At 41.9% G+C, this 22,712-nt stretch overlaps 1 protein-coding gene across 1 annotated transcript in view; it reads left to right on the top strand.

Annotated features, from left to right (window-relative positions):
• The window catches only part of TFDP2 (transcription factor Dp-2), a 116,987-nt gene that overhangs the window by 7,735 nt on the left and 86,540 nt on the right, over positions 1–22,712 (top strand). The window contains exons 2-3 of the mRNA XM_075004290.1: positions 2,867–2,949; positions 14,665–14,731. Coding sequence (XP_074860391.1) covers positions 2,935–2,949; positions 14,665–14,731 — 82 coding nt within the window. The 5' untranslated portion in view covers positions 2,867–2,934. The remainder of the gene's footprint in view (positions 1–2,866; positions 2,950–14,664; positions 14,732–22,712) is intronic.

Genomic DNA, 22,712 nt, shown 5'->3' with positions numbered 1-22,712 from the left:
ACTGCCGCCTCTCCCGCCACACACTTGGGCCACGTGCACAGAGCAGGTGGAGGGCACTCCATGTGTAAGGCTCTAAGGAGCCACACTTCGCCATAATGTGGTGTCCAGTGGCAAACAATGAGCACGTTGGACACCACAGTACTACATCATTATTGAGTTGGGGATCTCAAATTTGACATTAGGATCAAGCATGGCCAAGAAATGGGCCTCTTTCCTCCCCTTTTGTTCAGAAGCAGTCTTGACTCATTTTGCAAACCATTGGAATCTGATAACATCCAAAAAGTGGTTTTCTTCAAATGATTCAATGAGTGGGAATATGCAGACACCACTCAAAAGCGAGGTTGGCTACTTGTTAACAGAGTTCTTGGAGATAGTTAGGGTTTTTTATTTTTTTGTGTCATTTTGTTTGTGGGGAGTTTTTTTGTTTGGTATTCGCACACTCTGGTCTCATGCTTCTTTCTACAAGACTTTGTAGATGACTTCTGTGAGACAAGAGTAGAAGGAAGTGAGGCAGTGGAAGGCACTGTCCCCCCATTTTATAGCCTCTCTTTTAGGTAGGTGTCATGAATGAGTTCACAGAAGGGGTTAGTCTCTTCCTGATGTAACTTGAGCCCAGGTGAGCCAATGGGAGTAGTGACTTTTTTGAACTGAGAACAATTGCAGTTTAAGGGGTCTTTTGTCTTCTGGGCAGGCTGAGAGAGGAAGGAGGGAGAAGGTTGTCTCCCAGCCAACTGAAATGAATCCTATAAATATCCAGGCCATCTCAAAATCAACCATAGAGAGATAAGTGAAAGGGAAATGGATAGTTAGATGTGCAGGTTATGGTTATTTTCAATTTGGTTGGACTGACTATCTGTTTTCTTGTTGCCTCGTTTTGTTGTTTTGCTGCTTTGTTGTTGCTTTGACTTGATGATTTCCCCTGTAACTGTTAAGCTGAATCCCAGGGAAATATTTTCTCTGCATACAACCTCATGATTTATATTTTCTTGTTTTGTGAATAAATTACTCTTTTTAAGGAGTTGACCTGATACCCATGTTCTGGCAAGGTTCTGTGAATGTGTATGCCTTGGGCTACAAGGCTAGCTACTAAATTACAGTTCTTTGTTTCTATGCTCTCTCTGGAGGGAGGGTTAAGAACTTGGGGGTATCACCACAAGATGGTCCCAGGTGTGTCTTCCTGGGTTAAGGGGTTTGTGTTTTACCTGGGTGGTGGCAAGTCCAGGTCCAGGAGATCAGTGACCTTGGAAAGTTTTAAAATAAAGCCTGTGTATAGGCAAGGTGACTTAAGAGTTTGTGGACCCCCACTTTCTGTGCTCAGGGCTCTGTTCCCACTCTGACACTCCGACAATAGGGTTGCCAGGTTTTTGAGGAGTTTACAGGGCAGGCAGCCACAGGATCCCCAGTTGGGGGAGTCGGGGGGTGTCCCTGGCAGCTCCACAACTGGGAGGCTGCTGCAGCAGGAGGCTGCTGCTTGTCCAGAAAACCCCACATACCAGCTAGGTCCCAGGTGCGGGGTTGCCGGATTGCCCCTGGGGGGATCTGCGGCTGGGGGCCAATGGGCTAGGAGCCCACCAGTGGCAGCAACAGCCATAGGGAGGCTAGGCAGGGACCAGGAATTTCCATAAGTCCTGCATTCACGCAGAAGTCCCCTGTGCAACATTTTTGCTTAAATGCAGGACACACAGGACTTGTCATGGAAATTTGGGACTGTCCCATAGATTGTGGTATGTCTGGCAACCCTACCCTTGTAGCACTGCTTAGAAAAGATTCCAGTCTAGTCTACATAGTCAGTCTTAAAGAATTCTACTTATAAGTATCCTTCATTTTAAAAACTTGAAAGAGATGAGAGAACTGGGTTTGTGCTCTTCCTTTCTGGGACTTAAAAGGAAGGCCTGGAAAAAAACAAAACAAAATATGCTTTGCATTTTTTAAAAATGTGAGAGCTAGAATCTCAAGTCTTTTGTTGGAAGTCTATCGGTGGCCTACAGAACATTTCATCTGTTAGAGAGAATTCATTCAGTTCTGATTTAGAATCAGTGTGCATCCACCATAATCAAGTCAGGGATTTTGGTTTCAACACTAAGGCTATGTCTATGTGGCAGAGCTATTTTGGGATACCTCAGTATCCCAAAATAGCTACTCCATGACTTTGAAATGCACCTGTTATTTTGAAATATTTTTCAAAATGCTGGCATGCTATTTCAACATCCCTGTACTCCTTGTTGCAGGAGGAGTAAGGGATGCCTCGAAACAGCACATTATTTTGAAATTTGATGCTGTTTTAACAGTGGTGAATACTAAAATAGCCTATTTTGAAATAAAATAAGATACGCAATTTGTGTAGCACAAATTGAATATCTTATTTCGGGTTTAGGGTACCATGTAGATGTAGCCTTAGAGTAGCCTGTTCCTCTACTATTAGTGGTTGGTATAGTTAGGCCCTTATGATATTCCTGATACCTTTTTTTACAATGCTTTTTTTCCCTAGGAAAAAAGGTGCTGGAACTCAAGTCTGATGATTCCTCACGGGGTTAGGGTGCTCAGTTTCAATTCCCTGGGCTCTGTGCTGCTTCAGGACTGGCAGTTAATTTTTCTGGTGTGCTAATGGAAAAAAGGCATCGGAACTCTGTTCCAGTGTGTTCTACCAAAAAAAAAAAAAAAAAAAGCCCTGCTTTTTCACCATTCAATAGCTATCAAAAATCATATTATGTTTCCAGTGCCCTTGCAAAACTGAGACTCATGGTGATGCTTAGTCTGTCACTGGAAATTATCACCACACGAGACACCCTAATGGGGTATGTATTAGTGATGTTCTTCAGGAATTCATTTTAATTTTTATAAGATGTTAAAATTTTTTTTTAAACAGGATGTACATTTTGAAGATGAAAAACGAAAACTTATCATTTTACTCTATATGAAGAAATATTGCCTGGCATGTCGGCGAAAAATGTAAGTATTACACGCTGAAATTTCTGTTACTCAGTCTTTTTTAATTTGGCAAAGGATTAATTATTGTATTAGTGTAAATTATAGTACATGGGTACTGTGTGAATGAGAGCCCTCTGTTGTGTCAGTATAAGCACTTCTCTAGTATTTTTAAAATATTTATTTTCTTCCACAGCCCGTAGAAGAACTAGCTTCATTAGTTTACGTGGTTTTTCCGAAGCGTTTCTGTTAGACTTAACTTCCTTGCTACCTGTTATGAAATAAGTCTTGCATTTATTTCTGAAAAATGATTAGGATCATAGTCTTTCTTCGGCGGGGGGGGTGGATATTGAGTCCTGCAAATGAGGTTCAGCGCCTAGTGAAAGGTCTACTTTTTCACAAGGCCCTTCTAACTGATAGGTTAAATGTTCTGGTTGCACATAACTGACATGGGAGGTTGGGATTACAGAGTATAAATACTTAAGGGCTAGTTTACCCTGAAAAGTTTTATTGGGATAGCTATGTGGGATAGGAATCTTTCTTTCAAAGGAGAGAGAGTGAGAGAAATCACATCCCAAATAGACATATTGTGCTGGCAAAATCTCTAATGCAAGATGCACTTATGTTGACAGAGTGCTTTTGTAGTCATAGTTAATACTAGCTTCCTAAGCGAAATAAAGTTAAACCAGCGAAAACTCTTTTACTGGTATAAACTGCATCTCCATTGGAGGGTTTGCTGGCGCAGCTGTATCAAGATCACTGTACAAACAAACAGTTTTCGTTGTAGACAAGCATAAAAATCACTTTGAAGTTTGTCATTAATTGCGATAATTGGTCACTGTGGTAAAATTCCATTGTCATGTACTGAGAAGGTGCAAGAAATTGCCTTTCAGACTACAGACTGTCAATTGCATACAGTTAATTCTTCATGAGGTGCTGAATCCCATGTCTGAAAGGTATAACTGTCTACACATCGTGCAGTATTTCTGTAATTCTTCGGGTGCATTCTAAACCTCTTTGTCTGGGATTTGTAGAATAACTGAAAACTAATTACTGTAACCTGGAAAGAGGGAAAATGAAAATGCGGATGTTCACTACCAATAGAAATACGTGCTAGCAGCTGGGGGTGTCTTGCTAATCACCTGGGTGACATCTGATCCTCTCCTGGGTGGCCACCCAAGAGCCCAGCTTACTGGGAATACTAATGACCATTTACTTTCTTCAGGGCTGTCCCTGGGGTTGTGGGGTCTGGGGCAACTGTCACCCCAGGCGCAGCGCCAGGGCAGCACTCCAGCACTGCTGGCCCTTCACCTCCCCCCCAACCCTCCGCCCCTACCCTGCCCCCTTACTTCCTCACCAAACAGGCCAGGGATTACCTGTGGCAGGGAGCAGTGGTGGATGGTAGTAGCAGAAAGGGATTGCCTCTCCTTGGCCCTCCCATCCTGCACTCACCTTTTGGATGGTGCAAGCAGCAGTGTGGTCCACTCCACTATGACCTGACCTGCTGAGCCCCACTTCTTTGCAGGAGGTGGGGAGTGGAGGTAGCTTCCCACTGCCATGGAGAAGTGGCGCTCAAAGGTGTAGCATAGCAATGTGGAGCCCCCCTGCTTCCACTGCCTGTCACCACCACACCCTGCCCCAGGTCATTCTTCCCTTTCCCATCCATAGGATGGCAGGGGCGGTCAATGCAGGGGTCCCCAAAAGCATGGGGCCTGGAGTGGCCATCCCAGTTCCATCTACAGATGGGACAGACCTGATTTTCACAATATGCATGGTTTCATTTATTCATAGGGCGCATTGTAAATGTTCAGACTTTGTTGTGTGAATTACTGACAAGAAGCTTATCACGTCACACACTAAAACAATCCTATATCTTTACAAGCAGAAAAAATGTGTGATTTAAAATGCTTCAGACAGAAGTGTAAATTCTTGCAAAAGATGAACAAAATATTTTCAATATTTTAAAATATTGGCTGTGAAAGAGAAGTGCTTTTCTTTAATTTGAAAGTAGGTTTGTTGTCTTCCCCAATTCATGTATATTTTCTTGTCATTCTTCCCTCCTTATAATTACTCATTCTTGTTCAGTATAGTTATATATCTTCCTGAGCTAGGGTGTGGCACAGACAAAACTGCAGCCTTTAACCACAGGGCTGTGAAACGGATGACTGAAGGGAAACTGTCTTCAGCTTTTAAATATTTATACAAAACCTGCACACGTTTAATTTTTAGAGCATATGTGGAGTGACCCTACCCTGGATTGGGTTGCCAGGCCTTTTTTTGGGGGGTGGGGGAGGGAAGGGGGGTTACAGTGTGGGTGTGCTGAAGGGAGACAAGTCCTCTTCTATAGATATGGGTATCAAAGTGACTTGGATCTTGTAAAATCATCATACTGAGACAAAATGTGCTTGTATTTTGGTGCACCAAACTGCCATCCTATTTCATGTAATAACGTGTTCATTTGAACAAACGTGTTCCTTTAGCCCAACCACTTTTAACTTGAGAATGTTGTCTAAGATTTAGTTGGGTCTTCACTAGGTTTTTAAACCTTGGGTATATAGGATGCATTCAAAGAGAATTATGGCTGCAGGGATTATAAGGTTTGAGCTGTTTCACTAGGTGCTTTGTCTAATAGTGAAAGTTAGTCACTGTTACATGGAATGAACTGTATACACTTTTTTATATTACTAAGCTTCTGCTATAACTTTTTTAAATCTTTTCAGTCCATCATAGAGAACGAAAGCCTGAGATACTTCATTTGTGTTTTAGCACAGAAAAAATCTTCAAATTTTAATGAGAAAAATGTAGTTTCCAAGGTCTAAGCATAATGAAGAAAAGGAGAAAAAACATACAATTGCAAAGCTGAAATTGAAACCTTAAAGTCAAGGTCAAGATGTTTTCTAGAAGTGCCCAAACTAACTGTAACTCTTCTCTCTCTTCTCCTCACCAATACCACCAGCTCTTATGTCTTGTACTTTTATCATGCCACTCATCCAGATTCTTTTCGTTTGCCTTGCAGCTCCAGTCTCTTTGCCCAGGAATTCCTAATTCCTCCCTACCACTTTGGTTCCAGTTTCCAGGTGTCCTGTGGAAAACTGTTTTTAGTTACATAGTCACATACTTCAATATATATATGGAGGTCAAATTAACAATTGCACAGACAACCTTAATCCTGGCAGCATTTCCTAACATCAGTGTACTAGAATTTGCAACCCTAGAGCTCTTTCAATGTAGGGTTTTGGGGTTTTTTTTGTATAACGGTTTTGTTGACAAAAATCATTTCAGCATATGGACTCCCCCACATGGGTGGAGTCATTGGGATATTTAGGTCCACACCATGGTCTTCTATTAGGTGAGTTAACAGAGCAACTAATAGCTGTAGAATTGTTTATTCAAACTAGCCATTAGAGAGGGATGGGGAGATGTGTTTTGCCAATGACTTTCACAGTTATTTGCTGGACAGCAAAGGAATGTTGAGGAATAACAGCTTATATTCCTTGTTCCACAGGTAGTATGGTTTAGACTTTTTCTTCTTTCTACAAAGCCACTCCTTGTCCTGCTCCCTCCCTCCTCAGGTCTTGTCCAAGCTACTGTTTTGCTCCTGTTCTACATCCCCAGCTCCTGCTCCCATCCTCAACTTCTTTTTTCATCACTCTGTTCAAGGCAGATAAGATTTTTATTTGGTGTGTCTACTGCCTGGGCTTTAGTGAATTGCGGGAAGGAGGGAGGGGCACTGCATCATGTCTCCCTGCTCTCGGTTGTGATTTCTGATGGCATGGTTGCAGAAAAGGTCCTGCTCTATTCCTGAAGCCCTGGAATGAAGCAGCTTTGTTGGGATAGTGCCTGATCGGTATGGCTTGCCTGTAAGAGCTGTGAGAGGATGGCACATGCCCAGCACAGAGTCCTGGATAAGTAACTAGAAATCTCTTGAGAAGTTTATACTTAGTTTTTTTCAAAAGCACATAAGTAGGCCAAGTCTGTGCAATTTTTATGGTGATGACAAAATGTACATCCCTGACACCATGGAGATGCTGTGTCTGTCTTCTGCCAAATTTCATGTTCTGGGCCTAAAGCACAGAGATGCCAGAGATTCTCAGCTAAACAGTTCTAGAAATTGGTTTAACATTGGCAGAACAACCTATTTTTGTCCCACAACTCACTGTTGGAAATGGCTGAACCATTTTCATGGAAAAAAATCAGCCTGGAGAGTGAAATGTGGTTAAGTTGTCAGTTGCCTATAACAGGATATTTAATGAATGTTGGGTAACCTTAACTATGGATGGGGCTTAGAGATGTAAAATCTTGGTTAATTAGTTAAATAGTAAGTTAACATGGCACTCAGGGAACTGGCAGCTCTGGCTGGGCTGGTGCATCTCTGATTGTGATGCTGGTGGGAAGCACTCCAGCACAGCCACAGCAGGCCTGGTCCCTGGTGTGCTGCAGGCAGGGATGCTCCAGCTGGGCCGGAGCAGCCCTGGTCCTCTGAGTACTGCATTTAACCTACCTACACTGCTGATAGTACTGCATTTAACCTATCTACACTGCCTTCCAGCAATACAAAGCCACAATCTCTAAATGTCAAAAGCCCTTGGTGCTGCAGAGAGGCAGGTGGCAGAGCTGTAAATGAAAGGAAAGGGGGTCAGGCTAAGGAAATCTGGAGAGGTTGTGGGAAAAGGCGTTGGTGGCTCCCAGGTGGAACAGGGAGGGGCAGTAGAAAGTGAGACAAAAAAAGAAATTCCCATGTAGATGGTGGGAGGGAGGAAGCATTTTGTCACCAGGGTTAGAAAAATTTTGACCACTGGTATGTCATTTGTGTTTGTAAATGTGCAGGAGTTGTATAGATTCATGATAACTAAAAACACTAACTTTGCTGTTCAAAGGCCTTCTGGTCAATTTGCTCTTTTTTTTTTTTTTTAAAACCAAACTATTCAATCTGAAAAAGCAACCCCAAATGATACTCTTTAGCAAACTGAGCTCGCAAATTACTTCATCTTACTTACAGATTTAAGAAAACAAATCTTTATTCATGATTTTTATTATTCTGTTGGCATGCTGTTTGGGGTATGAGCACCTAACTGACTTACGGTTTTTGAGAGCCGTGTCAGAAGCCTATAGATATGCACAGTTGTTTCTTTTCTCTCACTCTTTCTGGCTTTCTTCTTCATGCTCTGTCATCTCTGCGTTTGTGGGTGATACACTGGTACATACAGTGGCACGCGTTTGTGTGATGGCGAGAGATTACAGCTTTATTTTAATCTACAATTGTTAAATGTCCATGTTTCTAACATAATCTTAGGTAATGCTTGAAGCTTTAAGGGGGCCCTGGTTTTACCACACAGTTGTAACTATAGTGTGCTGGCTGGGAGCTAGCTGAACTGACATCCATAAGATTATCCACTTGTGACACAAAGCAGGTTGCTTGGACATTCCTTCCTCCTGTCTGTTAGGTTATGTCAAGAATAGGCAGTTTTGTTGATTAAATCTGAGATGCATCCAGATTCCCAAGGGCCTTCTCTTGACAGTAAGTTGACAGAATGCAGCATTTTTGTCAATATCTATACCGGCTCGCTGCAAAGAAGAACTCCTCTGTTGACAGAGATCTGTCGACAAAAGGCCAATCTGGGTGTTCCGAGGGTCCTCCTGTAGACAGACAGAAAGGGCTTCCAGGGCGTTAGGCAACCCTGTCTGCTGTGCTTCCGGTTGACCGTTTTGCTGATAGAGTGGCTTGGCAGTCCAGCCACACACTGTTGAAAGAGCCGATTGCTCCTTTGATCCACTTTGACTATCTGAACAGAATCTACAGACAGAAGTTTTGTCACAGAATATCATCCAACAAAAACTTCTACTGACTAATCTAGACATAGCCCTAGTGTTCTCTCATAATCTACAGAAAGTCAAGGTGATGTTGCCGCCCCTTTTCCTTAAACGGATATGTTAGCCCTAAAGAGCTAATCCCAGGCTTTTCCCCTTCAAGGGCGTTGCAACTGGACTAATTGGCAAGATTTTGCCAGTGGTTCCCCAAACTCAAGAATTCTTAGAAGTAGGCCGTAGGTTAAACAAATGTGAACTGATTCCTGATAAATGCGGAAGGAGAGAACCTGAAACAGCTGACTGTAATGATCTAGTGTCCCAGGTCCTTTCCACAACTTCAGATAGTCTTTGCCTGGTTAACATTTTTGACTTTGTTCTTGGCACCCTGGCTGATATGGCAGGGAGGAAGGTTACACTATGTTATTTTATTTTCCATTCAGATGGTGGAATAAACTTCTAGTTTTCCAGTGAAACCTCACGGTGTTGATGAGTACCTTGTTGTTCTGTTCAGTTCCTCTTTTCTTCTACACTTAGCGTATGACCCATAGTTATGAAAAACAGTTCAAAGGTATTTTGGCATGAACTTGTGTCTATATTTGCATTATGTATTGTGGACAGATAGTTTAAAGTGGTTTGGAACCCATGTCTTGGTGTCCCAGGTATGTTTCATTAGTTTCTGCCAATGGTGCCATTGGTTTCTGCCAATGGTGTTGTACATGATTGGCTGGCAACTTCTTCTGGGGAATTGGGGACCCTAAAAAAGTTTATTACTTTTCAGAATACCATTATAAATTGGTGACTCAAAGAATTGCCATTGGTATACACAAATAAAGTCCCCCAATCTTTTCAGGTGGAGGTGTAGAATTGAAAAATGAGCTTTTTTCGTCTGTCTGTGAGCCTGAGTCTGTGTCCTGACTCAGTACTTCATCTTGCAAATACCAGGTTATATGCAACTTTATAGCCTTTCCTAGGCTGTGTCTATACTATAAATTAAATTCAAATTTAAGACAGTTAGCTCAATATTACTATGTGACTGTCTTCACTGTAAATATAATTAGCTCAATTTAAGGAGCACTAATATTAAGATTACAATATCAGTTACCTGATGGGTATTGCATCAAGCTTGAATTCAGAAGTTCAATTAAAGGCCAGTGTAGAAGCACCACATCTTAAAATTGAATTTATTAACTTCCAAAGGTGTTCCGTATGTGACTCTGTGCCCCACACTAGTCTGGTCTGGCCACTGCTCTCCAGTTAATTAGGTAAGAGGAAGACCATGAATTTCAAAGCAGAAGCAGCAAGCCTGTGGCTGTAGGCTCCTGTTTGTATGAGAGCCTGAAAATGTCTGTCTGTCTTTGCTATTAGTGCTGTGAGCTCATCTACCCATTACAAATAACCCCTGCAGGGAGTTTGTGGTTCTGTCTCTGTGCTTGTAATTTTTTTCTGCACTGCCTGGCTCCAGCTGCTGCCCCACCGCACCACGTAGCAACAAGGCTGTTGTGGGGGTCGTGCTTGCCTAAGATGCTGAGAAATTTCTTCTCAGCAGTTGACATTTGTGCGTGAACCCCCTTCCATTCCCCCACAGGCACCATGCCGTCCTGGTCTTTCCCACACTCTGCGACATGACGTGGTTAGCCCCCAACCCAATAAAAGGATGTGCCTGGCATTCAGTACTGATCATGCTGCCAGGCAGCACCATGTCATAGATTGAGTGTGTTTAGGGCTACAAGGGCGGGAAAGATGTTTGGGAGTATGCTACCACTGCCGGGGGGAGGGGGGGTTGCCCCCAGCAGCTAAGATACTTGGGAAGAACACCTCAGCTGGCCCCCACTGAACTCTCTCATGCCCATAGCGTGGGACCACTGGGGCTTGCAGCTGCCGGGGGGAAGTCTCCCCGAGCAGGTGAGATAGTCAGGGGGACTACTTCAGTTACTTGAACATTCCAAGCAGCTCTGAGCCGCAGACCACAGCACCCGCCCCCCTCCCCCGCCACCACACACACACACACCCTGCCAAAAATATTTTCAGGGGCTTGCTGTCCTCTGCAGACACCTGCTGATTTTATGTTTCGGTTATAAAATCTTTTTGCTAACATCTGTCTGTCTTCATGCTTTGACACTCTCAGAAATATGGGGACGGGGCTAGTTGAGATTCCTGTTTGCATTATAAGTTCAGTGTATGATATTTTGAGGCCCCTGTATTATTTTCAGGGATCACGTGCAATGATGGGAGGTGGGCCGCTCAGTGGATGGCCAGTGGAGAACACAGTCATTGCCCAGAAGCCTTATAGTGCACCAGAAAGCCAACGACTCTCCCCGCAGCAACAATCTTTTCTGAAAAACTTTCCTATCTTTCTCAAATTTTATCTTAAATATTTTGGTCATCCTAAGAACTACTATCGCTAGTTTTCTTAATAGCCAGAATAACAGAGAAGAAACTGTTAATTTCTTAGAATCAAATGTCTTGTAATAGAGACTGTTTGCATGCACATGTATTCTACAGTTGTGTTTCTCAATCTTTTTGATACCAGAGACCGTCTTAGTGCCTTTCTAAAGTTTGTCAGGGAGTTCTCAATGATAAATCTGCTATGTCAAATAGGATATTTTAAAAAGCAACAGAAGGACAACAACATTAGTAGCTAAATGTTAAACTTGTGCATTAGGACTATTAAAGGTGACCTGCACAAAAGGAAAGTTGTGTGACCTTTTTATTTTCTTTGATGCTTTATAAAGCAAAAAGGTGAGGAAACTTTAAATTTTTTTTTTAAACCTTAGAGTACATTCAAATAGTTGCTTGTCTGAAAGAGTGGCTAGAGAACTAGTTAAGCCTCATAAAGCAAAATGTGACAGTTGAACTATTAGAAGGAAATAGAATGTTGGCCTATGTAAAACTTTTTTTAAATTAATGCTTTAACTTTGGTGACTACACAACATTTTGAATTAAGGAAGCTTTTGTTAGATTGATGTGGAGTAGCTATTTCGGGATACCTTGGTATCCCAAAATAGCTCTGCAATGTAAACATAGCCTCAGAGGTGGCAACCCTTAGTACTAATAACAGCTGTGGTTCCCAGACCATGCTGTGTAAACTATTTGTGAGGTAGGCAACTTTTTGTTTGTTTGTACAGTGTTTAGCATGCTGGGCTACACTTTCTGTATGCTACAATAATACAAATACTTTTCTACAGATCAACAGAAATTGACTGGTAGCATGGTGCTGCCTTCCTTTTTTTAAAGTGCTGAAAGAAGTGGTAATAAATGGTATAGAGGAAACCTTAACTTTGGCCCTTGGGCTATGTAAACAGTGTTTCCTCTCAGATGTGCTGACTGGCAAAAAGTGTTTCACGGTTTTAGAACAAATGCTTGTGTGTTTTACTTTGCTGAGATGTAGTGTGGGAAACCGTTTCTTTTTAGGTGACAAATCTGAGGAGCTGTCCTAGATTGAGTTGTTAATAAAGCAGATTTGGAACAAATTGATACATAAACAGAAATAATTGGTAAGGACCAGATAATATTCATGTGAGAGTTATGTCACAGCTAAACTATGGAATGTTACTTATTCAAATGAGTTTCTGTGCCAGATGAATGAAAGATGGCAGATGTGAAACTTATTTTTTTAAAAAGGGATCCAGAGGCAACTCTGGCAATTACAAGCTGAGAATCTAACTACAAGTTTCAATCAGTCTGACTGGTACTATAAAGAGCTTAGAGTCAGACGCACAAATGAACATGAATTGTTGCGAAAGAATCAACACAGCTTTTGTAAAGCAATACCACGCACTAATCTATTAGATTTCTTCACAGGGGTCAACAAACATGGACTAGAGCACTCCAGGCAATGTAACATACTCAGACTTTCAGAAAGTCCTTAACAAGGTACCTGACCAACAGGTCTTAAGTAGTCATTAGATAAAAGGGGGAGATCCTCACATAAGTCAGTAACTGGTTAAAAGACAGAAAATGGGTAGGAATAAATGGTCGTTTTTCAGAATGAAGAGACAAACAATAATACCCAGCAGGGATCTCTGACCAGTGCTGTTCAACATACAGGTTGAACTTCCCTCAGCCAGCATCCTTGGGACCTGTCCAATGCCAAACAAGAGAATTTGCTGGACCATGAGAGGTCAATGTTGTCTAGTGAGCATTGCCAACATTTCCACTGCTTATTGAGCTCTTAGAAGATTGGGTAAATTACAGCTAAATAACAGCACAGAACACTGAGAGCCAGGACTGCTGCCTGTTTAAAAAAAAAAAAAAAAAAAGTTATGGGACCATAGGAAACATGGCCACACACGAGTGGCTGTCCAACTAACTAAAATCATGCCAACTTACAGATGTTACTGGGTGAGAGAATGCCACATTAGAGAGGTTCAACCTGTATTCATAAATGATCTGGAAAAAGAGGTAAACAGTGAGATGGCAAAATTTGCAAACAATACAAAATTATTCAAAAAAGTTAAGTCCAAAATAGTGTGTGAAGAGTTGCAAAGAGATCTCCCAGAACTGAACGGGCAGTAAAATGGCAGATGAAGTTATATGTGGATAAATGTGAAGTAGTGCACATTAGAACACACAATCTCAACCATGCATTCAAAATAATGAGATTTAAATGAGCAATTATCACTTGAGAAAGAAGTGGTGAAGTCATTGTCAGTCGTTCTCTGAAAACATCTGCTCTGTGCTCAGTGGCAAACAAGCTAACAATGTTAAGAACCACTAACATGGCTCTCTCTCTGATATATGGGAAGGGTAGGTAATATGACAGAAAATATAACGCTACTGGAGAAATCCATGGTATGCCCATGTGTTGAATTCTGCATACTGTTATGGTCAGCTTATCTTTATAAAAATATATACACACACACGTATTGAACTCTCTAGTCCACTGCCCTTGGCATCTGACTGGTGCCAAACCAGAAAATTTGCTGAACAATGGGAAGTCAATGTTGTCTAGCAGCATTACCAACCCTTCCACTGCTCACTGGGCTCTTAGAAGATGTTTTGGGATGAATTAGAGCTAACAAACAACACAGAACACTGGTGGCTATAAATAAACATTGAGACTGCAGGAAGTTTAGCCACACCTACAATAAGTGGATATCCATCTAACTAAAATCATGATGGACTATGGATGGTGTTGAACTAGAGAGGTTCAACCTGTATTAGAATTGGACAAGGCGTAGAGAAGAGCAACAAACTTGGTTACGGTTAAGGGATAGCTTCTGTATGAGAAGAGATTAAAAAGTCTGGGACGGCTTAGCTTGGAAAAGAGACAACTGAGAGGGGATATGATAGAGTTCTATAAAATTGTGAAATGTTGAAAAAATAAGGAATTACATACTCCTTCACGTAATACAAGAACCACAGAATGAAATTAATAAGCAGCAAGTTTATAACAAACGAAAGGAAGTACTTCACGAAACTTGTGGAATACATTGTAAGGGGATGTTGCAAAGGCCAAAATTGTAATTTGCTTCAGAATGGAATTAGATAAATTCCTGGAAGATAAATATATCAATGGCTATTAGCCAAGATAGTAATGGATGCAAGTCCATGTGCTGGAGGTCCTCAGACTCTGATTTAGAGATTCTTGCTGTGGATGGCTGGGATGGCTCACTAACTGATTGCCTGTTCTGTTTGTTCCCTGTGAAACACCTGGCATTGATCACTATCTACTTACTATCAGATGGTCAATATGGACCATTGGTTTGACCCACTAAGGCTGTTCTTAAATAATTTACTGATTTCTTTTTACCATTGTTAGTCTGAAGATGTTGAATTTACCAGGTGAGTAATATAGTGAGGTGCTTGTAAAAGTTGTTTCCTAAGCACTTGAGTCAGCAAAATTTACCTTTTTGAGTTACTGTTGGATGCATAGTAGAAAATCATTACAAAGCTGATCATATTTTAAGATTTCTAAAATGTTTTATTCAGATTGGTGTAACTTCCACAAATGGAGACCTGAAAGGATTTATAGATCAGAATCGGAGTCCATCAAAAGGTAAGAGGAGTTGAATTTGTCCATTCAAAAAAGAAACCCATAGCAATGCTATCATCTTGCCAGATTTCACCAATTTAAAATCTTTGTCTGAATTGTAGGTGCACCCACTACATATGACTTTTTAATTTTTTTTTTGACTCAGCTTCAAATATTGAAGGATAAATTACTTGATACCTCTGTATCTGTAAGTGCTATATTGCAGACCCACAACAGTCTGCAGGGCTAAGACTTTTAGATGACAAGCCAAATCAGATTTATAATAAAAGCTATAAGACTATTAAGTTACTTTTATCTGGGAGTGGGGAATATGTGAATATGCCATCTGCTTACCTGAACCCTCAATCTCCATGTTGCAGAGGCTCTCCTGATTAAAGGAAAGGTGGACTGAGCTTCTCTTAAGTTTAATCTATGGGAGAATGAGTTTGTGGTTAAGGTACTAGACTTGGAATCAGAGGATCTGGATTCAGTTCTCAAATTTGCCATAGACATGTGCCCTTTAGCAAATCACCCATGAAAGTGTAGTTCTATTCCCTCATTTATAGATTGGCCTAAACTGGGAAGTATGGGATTTTATATTGTCATCAAAATATAACAAGAATATCCAGAGATAACAGTATCCATGCAAATGCCCAAACCCTCTCTGATGTTTTCGCAACAACCTGTGGCATGACCGCACAATTTAATTGTGTTTGTGTGCACCTTGTTTCTCCATCTATAAATGTGGGATTGTGATAGATCTTTTGTGTTGATTTTTTGATTGTAAACCTTCTGGATAAGGACAGTCCTTCAATGTATTTGTATAGCATAGACACCAGCGGACCTCCGGGCTTTTTTTGAGACTTCTGCGTGACAATGTAATTATGGCAGAGATGAAACTTCTATAATTTATAAATATTATAATGTTGACATGGTTCCTGGGTGTTTCTGTATGAATATATTGGTTTAGCTCAACAGTGGGCTGTAAACAAGAACAAGAGAATAGCTCAAGATGTGACTCTTCTTGGCAAACACTTGTGGCTTATTATGGGTCGTTGCTCTGAGGAGCCTGCTAAATCTCATGATGGGCCCTGCTGATCTGATATGACAAACAGGACAAAAGTATGAGAACTGAGAAGAACCAAAGGAACTCTGGCTGGATCATAAAGGCTTTTTTTCTCAAGAAAGGAAGCAGCTGGTGGGTAACTGTTCCAGAAAACCAGATTGAAACACAGACCCCCCACCCATTGCGGCATCATCTAGCTGCTGCCTCGATTGTCATAGGACATTAAGTTTAGATCAGTGGTCCCCAAACTTTTTACCTCCTCCCCATCATTTTCAATTGGTGGCCTGAGCTTTGCTGGGGCTATGGCTGGGATACAGCTGGAGCTGAGTGCTAAGGCTGGAGCCACAGCCAGACTAGGACCAGAGCCCAAGGCTGAAGGCAGAGCAAGGAGCAGAATCATGTCTGAGGCTGCGGGAGTGGGGGGAAAGGCTGGGATTGGATGTGGCAGCTCGAACTGGTGCCTGGTGAGGTGCCATGGCTGGGCTTGAAGTCTGTCCAATACTGGGAGCTGGACCAGAGCATAACTCGCAGCAGAGAGGTGCAGGGTACTGCTCTTTGTTCCCCTTGTGGGGGGCTGGCCCAGGTCACTCCGCCCATCTGGGCGGGGGTGCAAGTTTTTTCATATGTCTTTTTAATGCACCAGTAGATGATGTCAATATACTATGGTGATGATGCAAGTATAGAAACTTTTCTATAGAATATGATAAAATTACTCTAAAATATTTAGTACTGGTGAGGGTCTGATCCAATACAGTATCGCAATTGCTGTGAGACACCAAATTTAAGTGATTGCCAGACCATCTATTCTTGGGTAAGAGTGCCTCACAGCATGGCAACCACAGGCTTAGGTGCAGACAATTTTAAAACCTTTTCCTCTAAATGCTTTATTCCCACTGTTACAATGAACACTTTTAAGAAGACCATCTGGTCACTGTCACATATTCCTTGAGAGAATTGCAGATGCCAAACCCTAGGTCCTAGTGGGATTTGCCAACTTAACATGATTGATACACAGTTCTGTACCTCTGGGTGCCTGGAATTGTGAAATTCTACTCAGGAGAAGTAAACACCGAAAACCTGCTGCCTGACGGGTGAATGGTGCACCTGGCACTATAACTTTTTTATAATACAATAAACTTGAAATATTGGCCAGAGGGAATTGCTGAATTCATAGCTTCTGCACTGCTCCAAGATCTTATAAATTTAGGAAATGAAGGATTAGTACTAGTATGGGAACTTAGGTACAACGCACTGCCATTATAACTTTATTCAAACTTTTGAGTGTGGAAGTAAAATACCTTGTGGGTCTACTCTCCTGTTAATGCACACATCACTGGCATTCATGTTGGTGGGAGATGTGTGATCGCTAAAGGTTTTTGCATTGTCAGCTGACATACTTTCCTCTTCATCAGGTTTCTCTTCAAGGCCTTGAGATTGGCTTGCTTTGGATTATTGTTTTGGAGTTTCATTTTCACTTTTGTTTTAAAACTCAAAAGCAGGCTGTGGCCAGTAGTAGCAGACTCCCAACCCAGCCATGGCACCTCACCATGCCCCAGTTGCAGCTGCCACACCCAACCCTACCCTTTTCCCCAGCCTAAAAGTTCAAAGATGAAGTAAAAACAAGAAGTCCTGTGGCGCCTTATAGACTAACAGATATTTTGGAGCATAAGCTTTCATGGGCAAAGTACTGCTTTGTCAGATGCATGAGTGGGGATTCCAGAGGACTGTCTAAAATGCAGGCTCATGAAAAGGAGGGAGTCACAGCTGTCAACTCTGGCCTCCCTCTTGACTGGGACTCCCTCCTTTTCATGAGCCTACATACTTAGACCCTCCTTTGGAATCCTGATTTGTGCATCTGACGAAGCAGGTCTTTGCGCATGAAAGCTTGTGCTCCAAAATATGTTAGCCTGTAAGGTGCCACAGGACTTCTCATTTTTGCAGATACAATCTAACATGGCAACCCCTCTGATAAAGATTAAGTAGGTATTTAATCACACTTTTTGTATTAATCCAAATTCATGGAAACATTTTTCAATCATACTTATTGGTGAGATAATAAGGAAGTGATGAAAGAGACAGATTTTATATTATTCCTTTCATCCCAAATGTTTCTTCCTTTCCTCAAGTGGAACGCAAAGAGAGAAGCTTCTAGTGCAGGGGTCTGCAACCAAAATAGCAAGAAGAGACTTTTTTTTCCCCCAAATTGAGTTACAAAATCAATACTTCAAGAACTACAGTGCACATGAATACAAGAAAGTCCTTGATAAATAATGTCAGACTATGAACTTTTTATCCACCCATATTTTAAGAACAGTACGCACACATTGTTACCAGTTAGAAAGCTGTTACCTCCATCTCCAGGCTTAACTTGCCACAGCCCCCAAATCTGCCCTCTATCCCCAAGCTTTCCCCCCCACCCCCCGAATTCCACAAACCTGCCCCACCATCCCCAGGTTTAACTTCTCTCAGCTCCAAACCCACCTGCATTCCCAGGTTTAACTTCTCTCCGCTCCAAACTACCCCCGTCTTTAGGATTAACCTGCCTCAGCCCCAACTTCTAGCCTCATCCCCAGGATTAACTCACCTCAGCGCATGCAACTTTTCCACAGCCGCTCCCCTCCCCTCCCCTCCCCCCCCATGCTGCTCCCCACTCTCACCACCTCCTTCTTGGTGGAGCTGCTTGGCTCCAGCAGGTTCCAGATAGCAATGCCAAAAAGAACAAGAGCATCACAGGAAAAGTATCTTTCTGGGTTTTTTACGTTAGCAATATTCCTCTCTTCTTTATTTTACCTCATGTCTTTAGTGTGTCTTTGAAAAAGTGTTTCATTTCTATAAAAAACAAAAACAAAAAAATGCAGATTAAAATTATTCTAAACAATTATAAAATTCAAACAAGGTAGCTTTCTGATCTCCAAAAATAGTACTGAATCAGGCGTAGACCTAATCCCCGTTTATAAAAGTGATTTATTGATATAGAAATGGGAAGACTTTTGTGGGGCAAAAAGTTGGTACTTTTAAGTGTAAGAAGACGTGTGTGGCAGGTAGAGTAAGGCCCTAAAAATAATCGTAGTTCTTGACTCAACTTGGGGATTTCAAGCTATTGTTCCAATCAGTAAGCACTTTTGAGTTTAGTCCTAATTGCTCTGGCTCATTATAGGATGACAGCATATCTTTGAAAGCTGTGGTCCAAAAATCAGGACTAGCACGATAACATAATCTTAGTGAATTGCACAGGAAAGCAGTGCAAAAAATATGACCACAGATGGCTTTGGGGAATTGAGTTCCAAATACAAAACACAAAGGTACTAAAGTCTTATCTGCATTAAGGATCCAAAACCAATGTTAATGCAGTTTTAGGCCCAGTGTTGATGGAACATAGCGTGGTGTGTTGTATTTTATGCATCTACGCTTATTCATTAATCTTTGGCTGTCTACACTACAAATTCTTACCTGTGTAGCAATATCAGAAGAGCGCAGTAATGGAGACCCAGCAAAAATCAACAGATTGGTTTTGTTGCATTGCTAAACTACCTGTCCCAGTACTATGTTAGCTGCACTGACAGAAGCACTCTTGGTCAGCATAGCTATGCTAGCAGTCCAGATGCAGCTGTCAGCCAGGTGGTATTACTTTTTTTGTAAACACACTCCTAATCAGCATAGTTATGCCTCAAAACTTTGTATACAGAGGACCTATAAGATTTCACAAACTAAACTGGTTTACGTCTGGCCAGCACTTACATAAGTAAATTGTAGTAGTCAGGATATAGCGGAAAGCCTAGACTACGCTAGAAAAGGCTTGCTGGTATAACTCTGCTGGGTAGACAGTTAAATTGACAAACACATGCTTTTGTCAGTATTGCTTTTTTTGTTTTGAGGTATGTTTTAAAAGCAGCATTGGAATTGTAGGCTGGCACTGCAGTTTGTAAGGATTTTCCTCATCCAGCTTGAAGGCTCAGGGGATTCAGGAAAGTATGTGGTCTGAGTCTGTTCTTCCTTGAATACGTTGGTGAGTTTTAGTGAGCAGCTTGCTTTCTTTCCTATGTTGGGAGTTCGTGTGTTGTTATTCTAACTTCTAGCAATTGTGTTTCTCCTCTTGGAAGGTTGCAATGCATTTATCTGACTTTTCTGAGTGTATGGCCTGACCATAACAGGCTGGGGACCCTATGTAAGCTATATTACCAAAGCATTCTTTTTTCCAGTATAATTGTCTGTATTAATGTTGTAGACAAATGTTTTGGAAACAGCAATTTTGTTTTTAAAATAAAAAACATCACCTCCAATGGACTTGACACTAATGTCAGTGTTGACCAGGCCTGATTCAGTAGTTAATGCTCTTCCCTCTGCGGACAGATGTGGTATTAAGGATGCGATGAACGAGCCCCAAAACAGAGTTTCTGATTACTACCTTTTTAAATTAAATATCCCATTGCATTTTATTGTGTCCTTTTCAGTTTCCAATACCGTAATTCCATCACCTTATTTTCTCATGCATTTCATGTTGTGTACACTATTTACTTTTGGCCCTAAACTGCTGCTGTTACATACTGTTTGGAACAGCTAGGCTGTTCCATTTAAAAGGTGGCTGCAATGCCATAGTTGAAATGAGCCCTCAGAGTGGGACTGGAGCTTAGTGATTTCACAAAACACTTTGGATGCATTTACACTAGGAACTAACTAACTTGAAGTAGCCAGCAGAGAGTCTACACGCATTTTCCCTTACTTTGTAGTAGGGAGCCCAACTTCAAAGTCCTTACTCCATTCCTGGGAATGGAGTAGTGCCCTACTTAGAAGTTTAACTTCGAAGTAGGGTGTGTGTGTGTAGACGCTCAACTTTGTAGTTGTACTTGTTATACTTTGAAGTTACTTTTGTACAGTAGATGCAGCCTTTGATCCTCATAAAAGGTGCTGTTAAACAGCAGACTATTAGCTGAATGAACAACATGAATGCATTAACTGTGGGAGGCAGGAAAGTGACTATTATTTTTGTCTTGAACCTTTGTATAGGGCCCTGCCAGATGTACAGCCATGGAAAAAGATATCACAGACCAAGAAATGTGGTTTCTCACCACGAAATAGTCTTTTGTCTGTTTTTACCATATACTGTACCGGAATGAGCAAACTTTTTATGTTGGGCCCCTCTTTTTGGCCCTGGAATTAACTGCGGTCCACTTCAACCTGTGGGAGGACCACAGAAAGGAATGTGGGGGGGCATTCAGGAAAGGGGTGCTGGGGGCTCCAGGGAGTGCCCCAAAGGGGAGGGGTGCTTCGGGGGAGGATCCCAGAAGGGTATGTGGGGGACCCAAGGAGTGTCCCAAAGGAGGAACAGTGCTCAGGGGGGTGTCTTAAAGGGAGGACCCCAGGGGCTCAGCCCTTGCTGTGCTGCTGGCCATGGAACTTGGTGGTGCTGTAGAGTGGGGAGGTGGTGACTGCGGGCTGTTGACAGGCGGCAGTGACACCAGGCTTAAGGTGGCTCTGCACCCCTGCAGGCAGCAGCACTTGCTTCACGCCAGCATCTTGGGGGTGGGGGGGCAGTGTGATGCAGGCTACAGGGACCAATGTGTCTGCCTTACCAAGCCAGGAACTTGCTGGCTGCTCCCACAGCTTGGTTCAGGGCCTCTGAACATTGATTGGCCCAGTGTTAGGGTTGGGGCACCATTTCCATTGGTCACCGCCTTGGTGACAGCAGTGGCGGAGGCTGCAGGGGAAGGAAGCAAAGCGCTGGGGAGGTGGCGAAAGCCGAGGAGGGGGGTGATCGCACTGTGCACCCACTTACAAAATGTTGTGATCCCTACTTTGCGCATTCCTGTACTATACAGATTTCAAGGGAGAAATTGGGGGAAATGCAGGTCACCAGTCTATTTGGGGTGGGGTGCAATGGGGTACTCAGATAAGAGTTGAGCAGCAGCAATTGGCTGGGGACCCAACTCTGAAGGCAGCACAGGCAGCAGAGATGCAGAAAATAAGGCGTGGTGATGTTTTACCATTCTATCCTTACTTTTGCACAACTGCTGGTGGTATCCCAGCCTTCAGAGCTGGACTCCCAGCAAGCAGCTCTGGTCCTCCAGCTGCTACTCTCTTAACAGTATTGCCATCAGCTGCAGTGCAGAAGTAAGGTTAGCATTACTGCAACACACACCTCACCCCTGCCAAAAATAACTTTGTGATCCTGCCCCAACTTCTTTTTGGGTTGGGACCTCTACAATTACTGTGAAATTTGGAATTTAAATTTACAATTTTTAAATGTTATGACAGTGAAATTGACCAAAATGGGCTCTAGTGGGAGTTGATCCTTGAGTTCAAGAAGATTGCCAAATTGTGACTGAGTTCCAGCTGTGCACCACATCACAGATTCGCACTTTCCCATTCATGCTTACAGGGGTGGCGTAGAGAGGATACACCCAGGTGTCCTACAAGTATTGGAATGGCTTTCTAATATCGAGATTCAATTGTAATCTTAGCTTTTCAAATGCCATATGAAAAGACCATAGCCTTAATGTAAATATAAGGATTGAAAACAAATACAATGCTAACTTGTCCTTTTTATTTGTATTTTATTTACTTTTCCAGTGGATAGCTGAATAAAGGACAATTTTATACCATATTGTTACTAAGGTTTGTCATGTTAATTATGAATGCATTTTGTATTAGGATTCTGTTTTCAAATGGATTGAACTAGCCCTTTTATCCCTTCATCTTTTTTTCCAGTATATTATACATTAATAAACAAGCATAATTGACAGAAATATGATGACTCCTTTGTTATACCTGTGGAATAATTAAAAATCATTTGTTTTCCTTTTCCTAATTAAGTATTTTACTTTACTCAATGTCTAAATCCTTTTTCCACCTTTGAAATATTCAGTAACTGTTTAATACACTAGAATATCCATATTCAAATAATCTATTCTTTAAGATGAAAGTGTTCTTTACGGTATCGTT

Source organism: Carettochelys insculpta, chromosome 10 (assembly GCF_033958435.1).
Source record: "Carettochelys insculpta isolate YL-2023 chromosome 10, ASM3395843v1, whole genome shotgun sequence".
Lineage (NCBI taxonomy): Eukaryota > Metazoa > Chordata > Testudines > Carettochelyidae > Carettochelys > Carettochelys insculpta.
The sequence above is the reverse complement of the archived record's forward strand: the minus strand, read 5'-3'. Positions and strand labels throughout refer to the sequence as shown.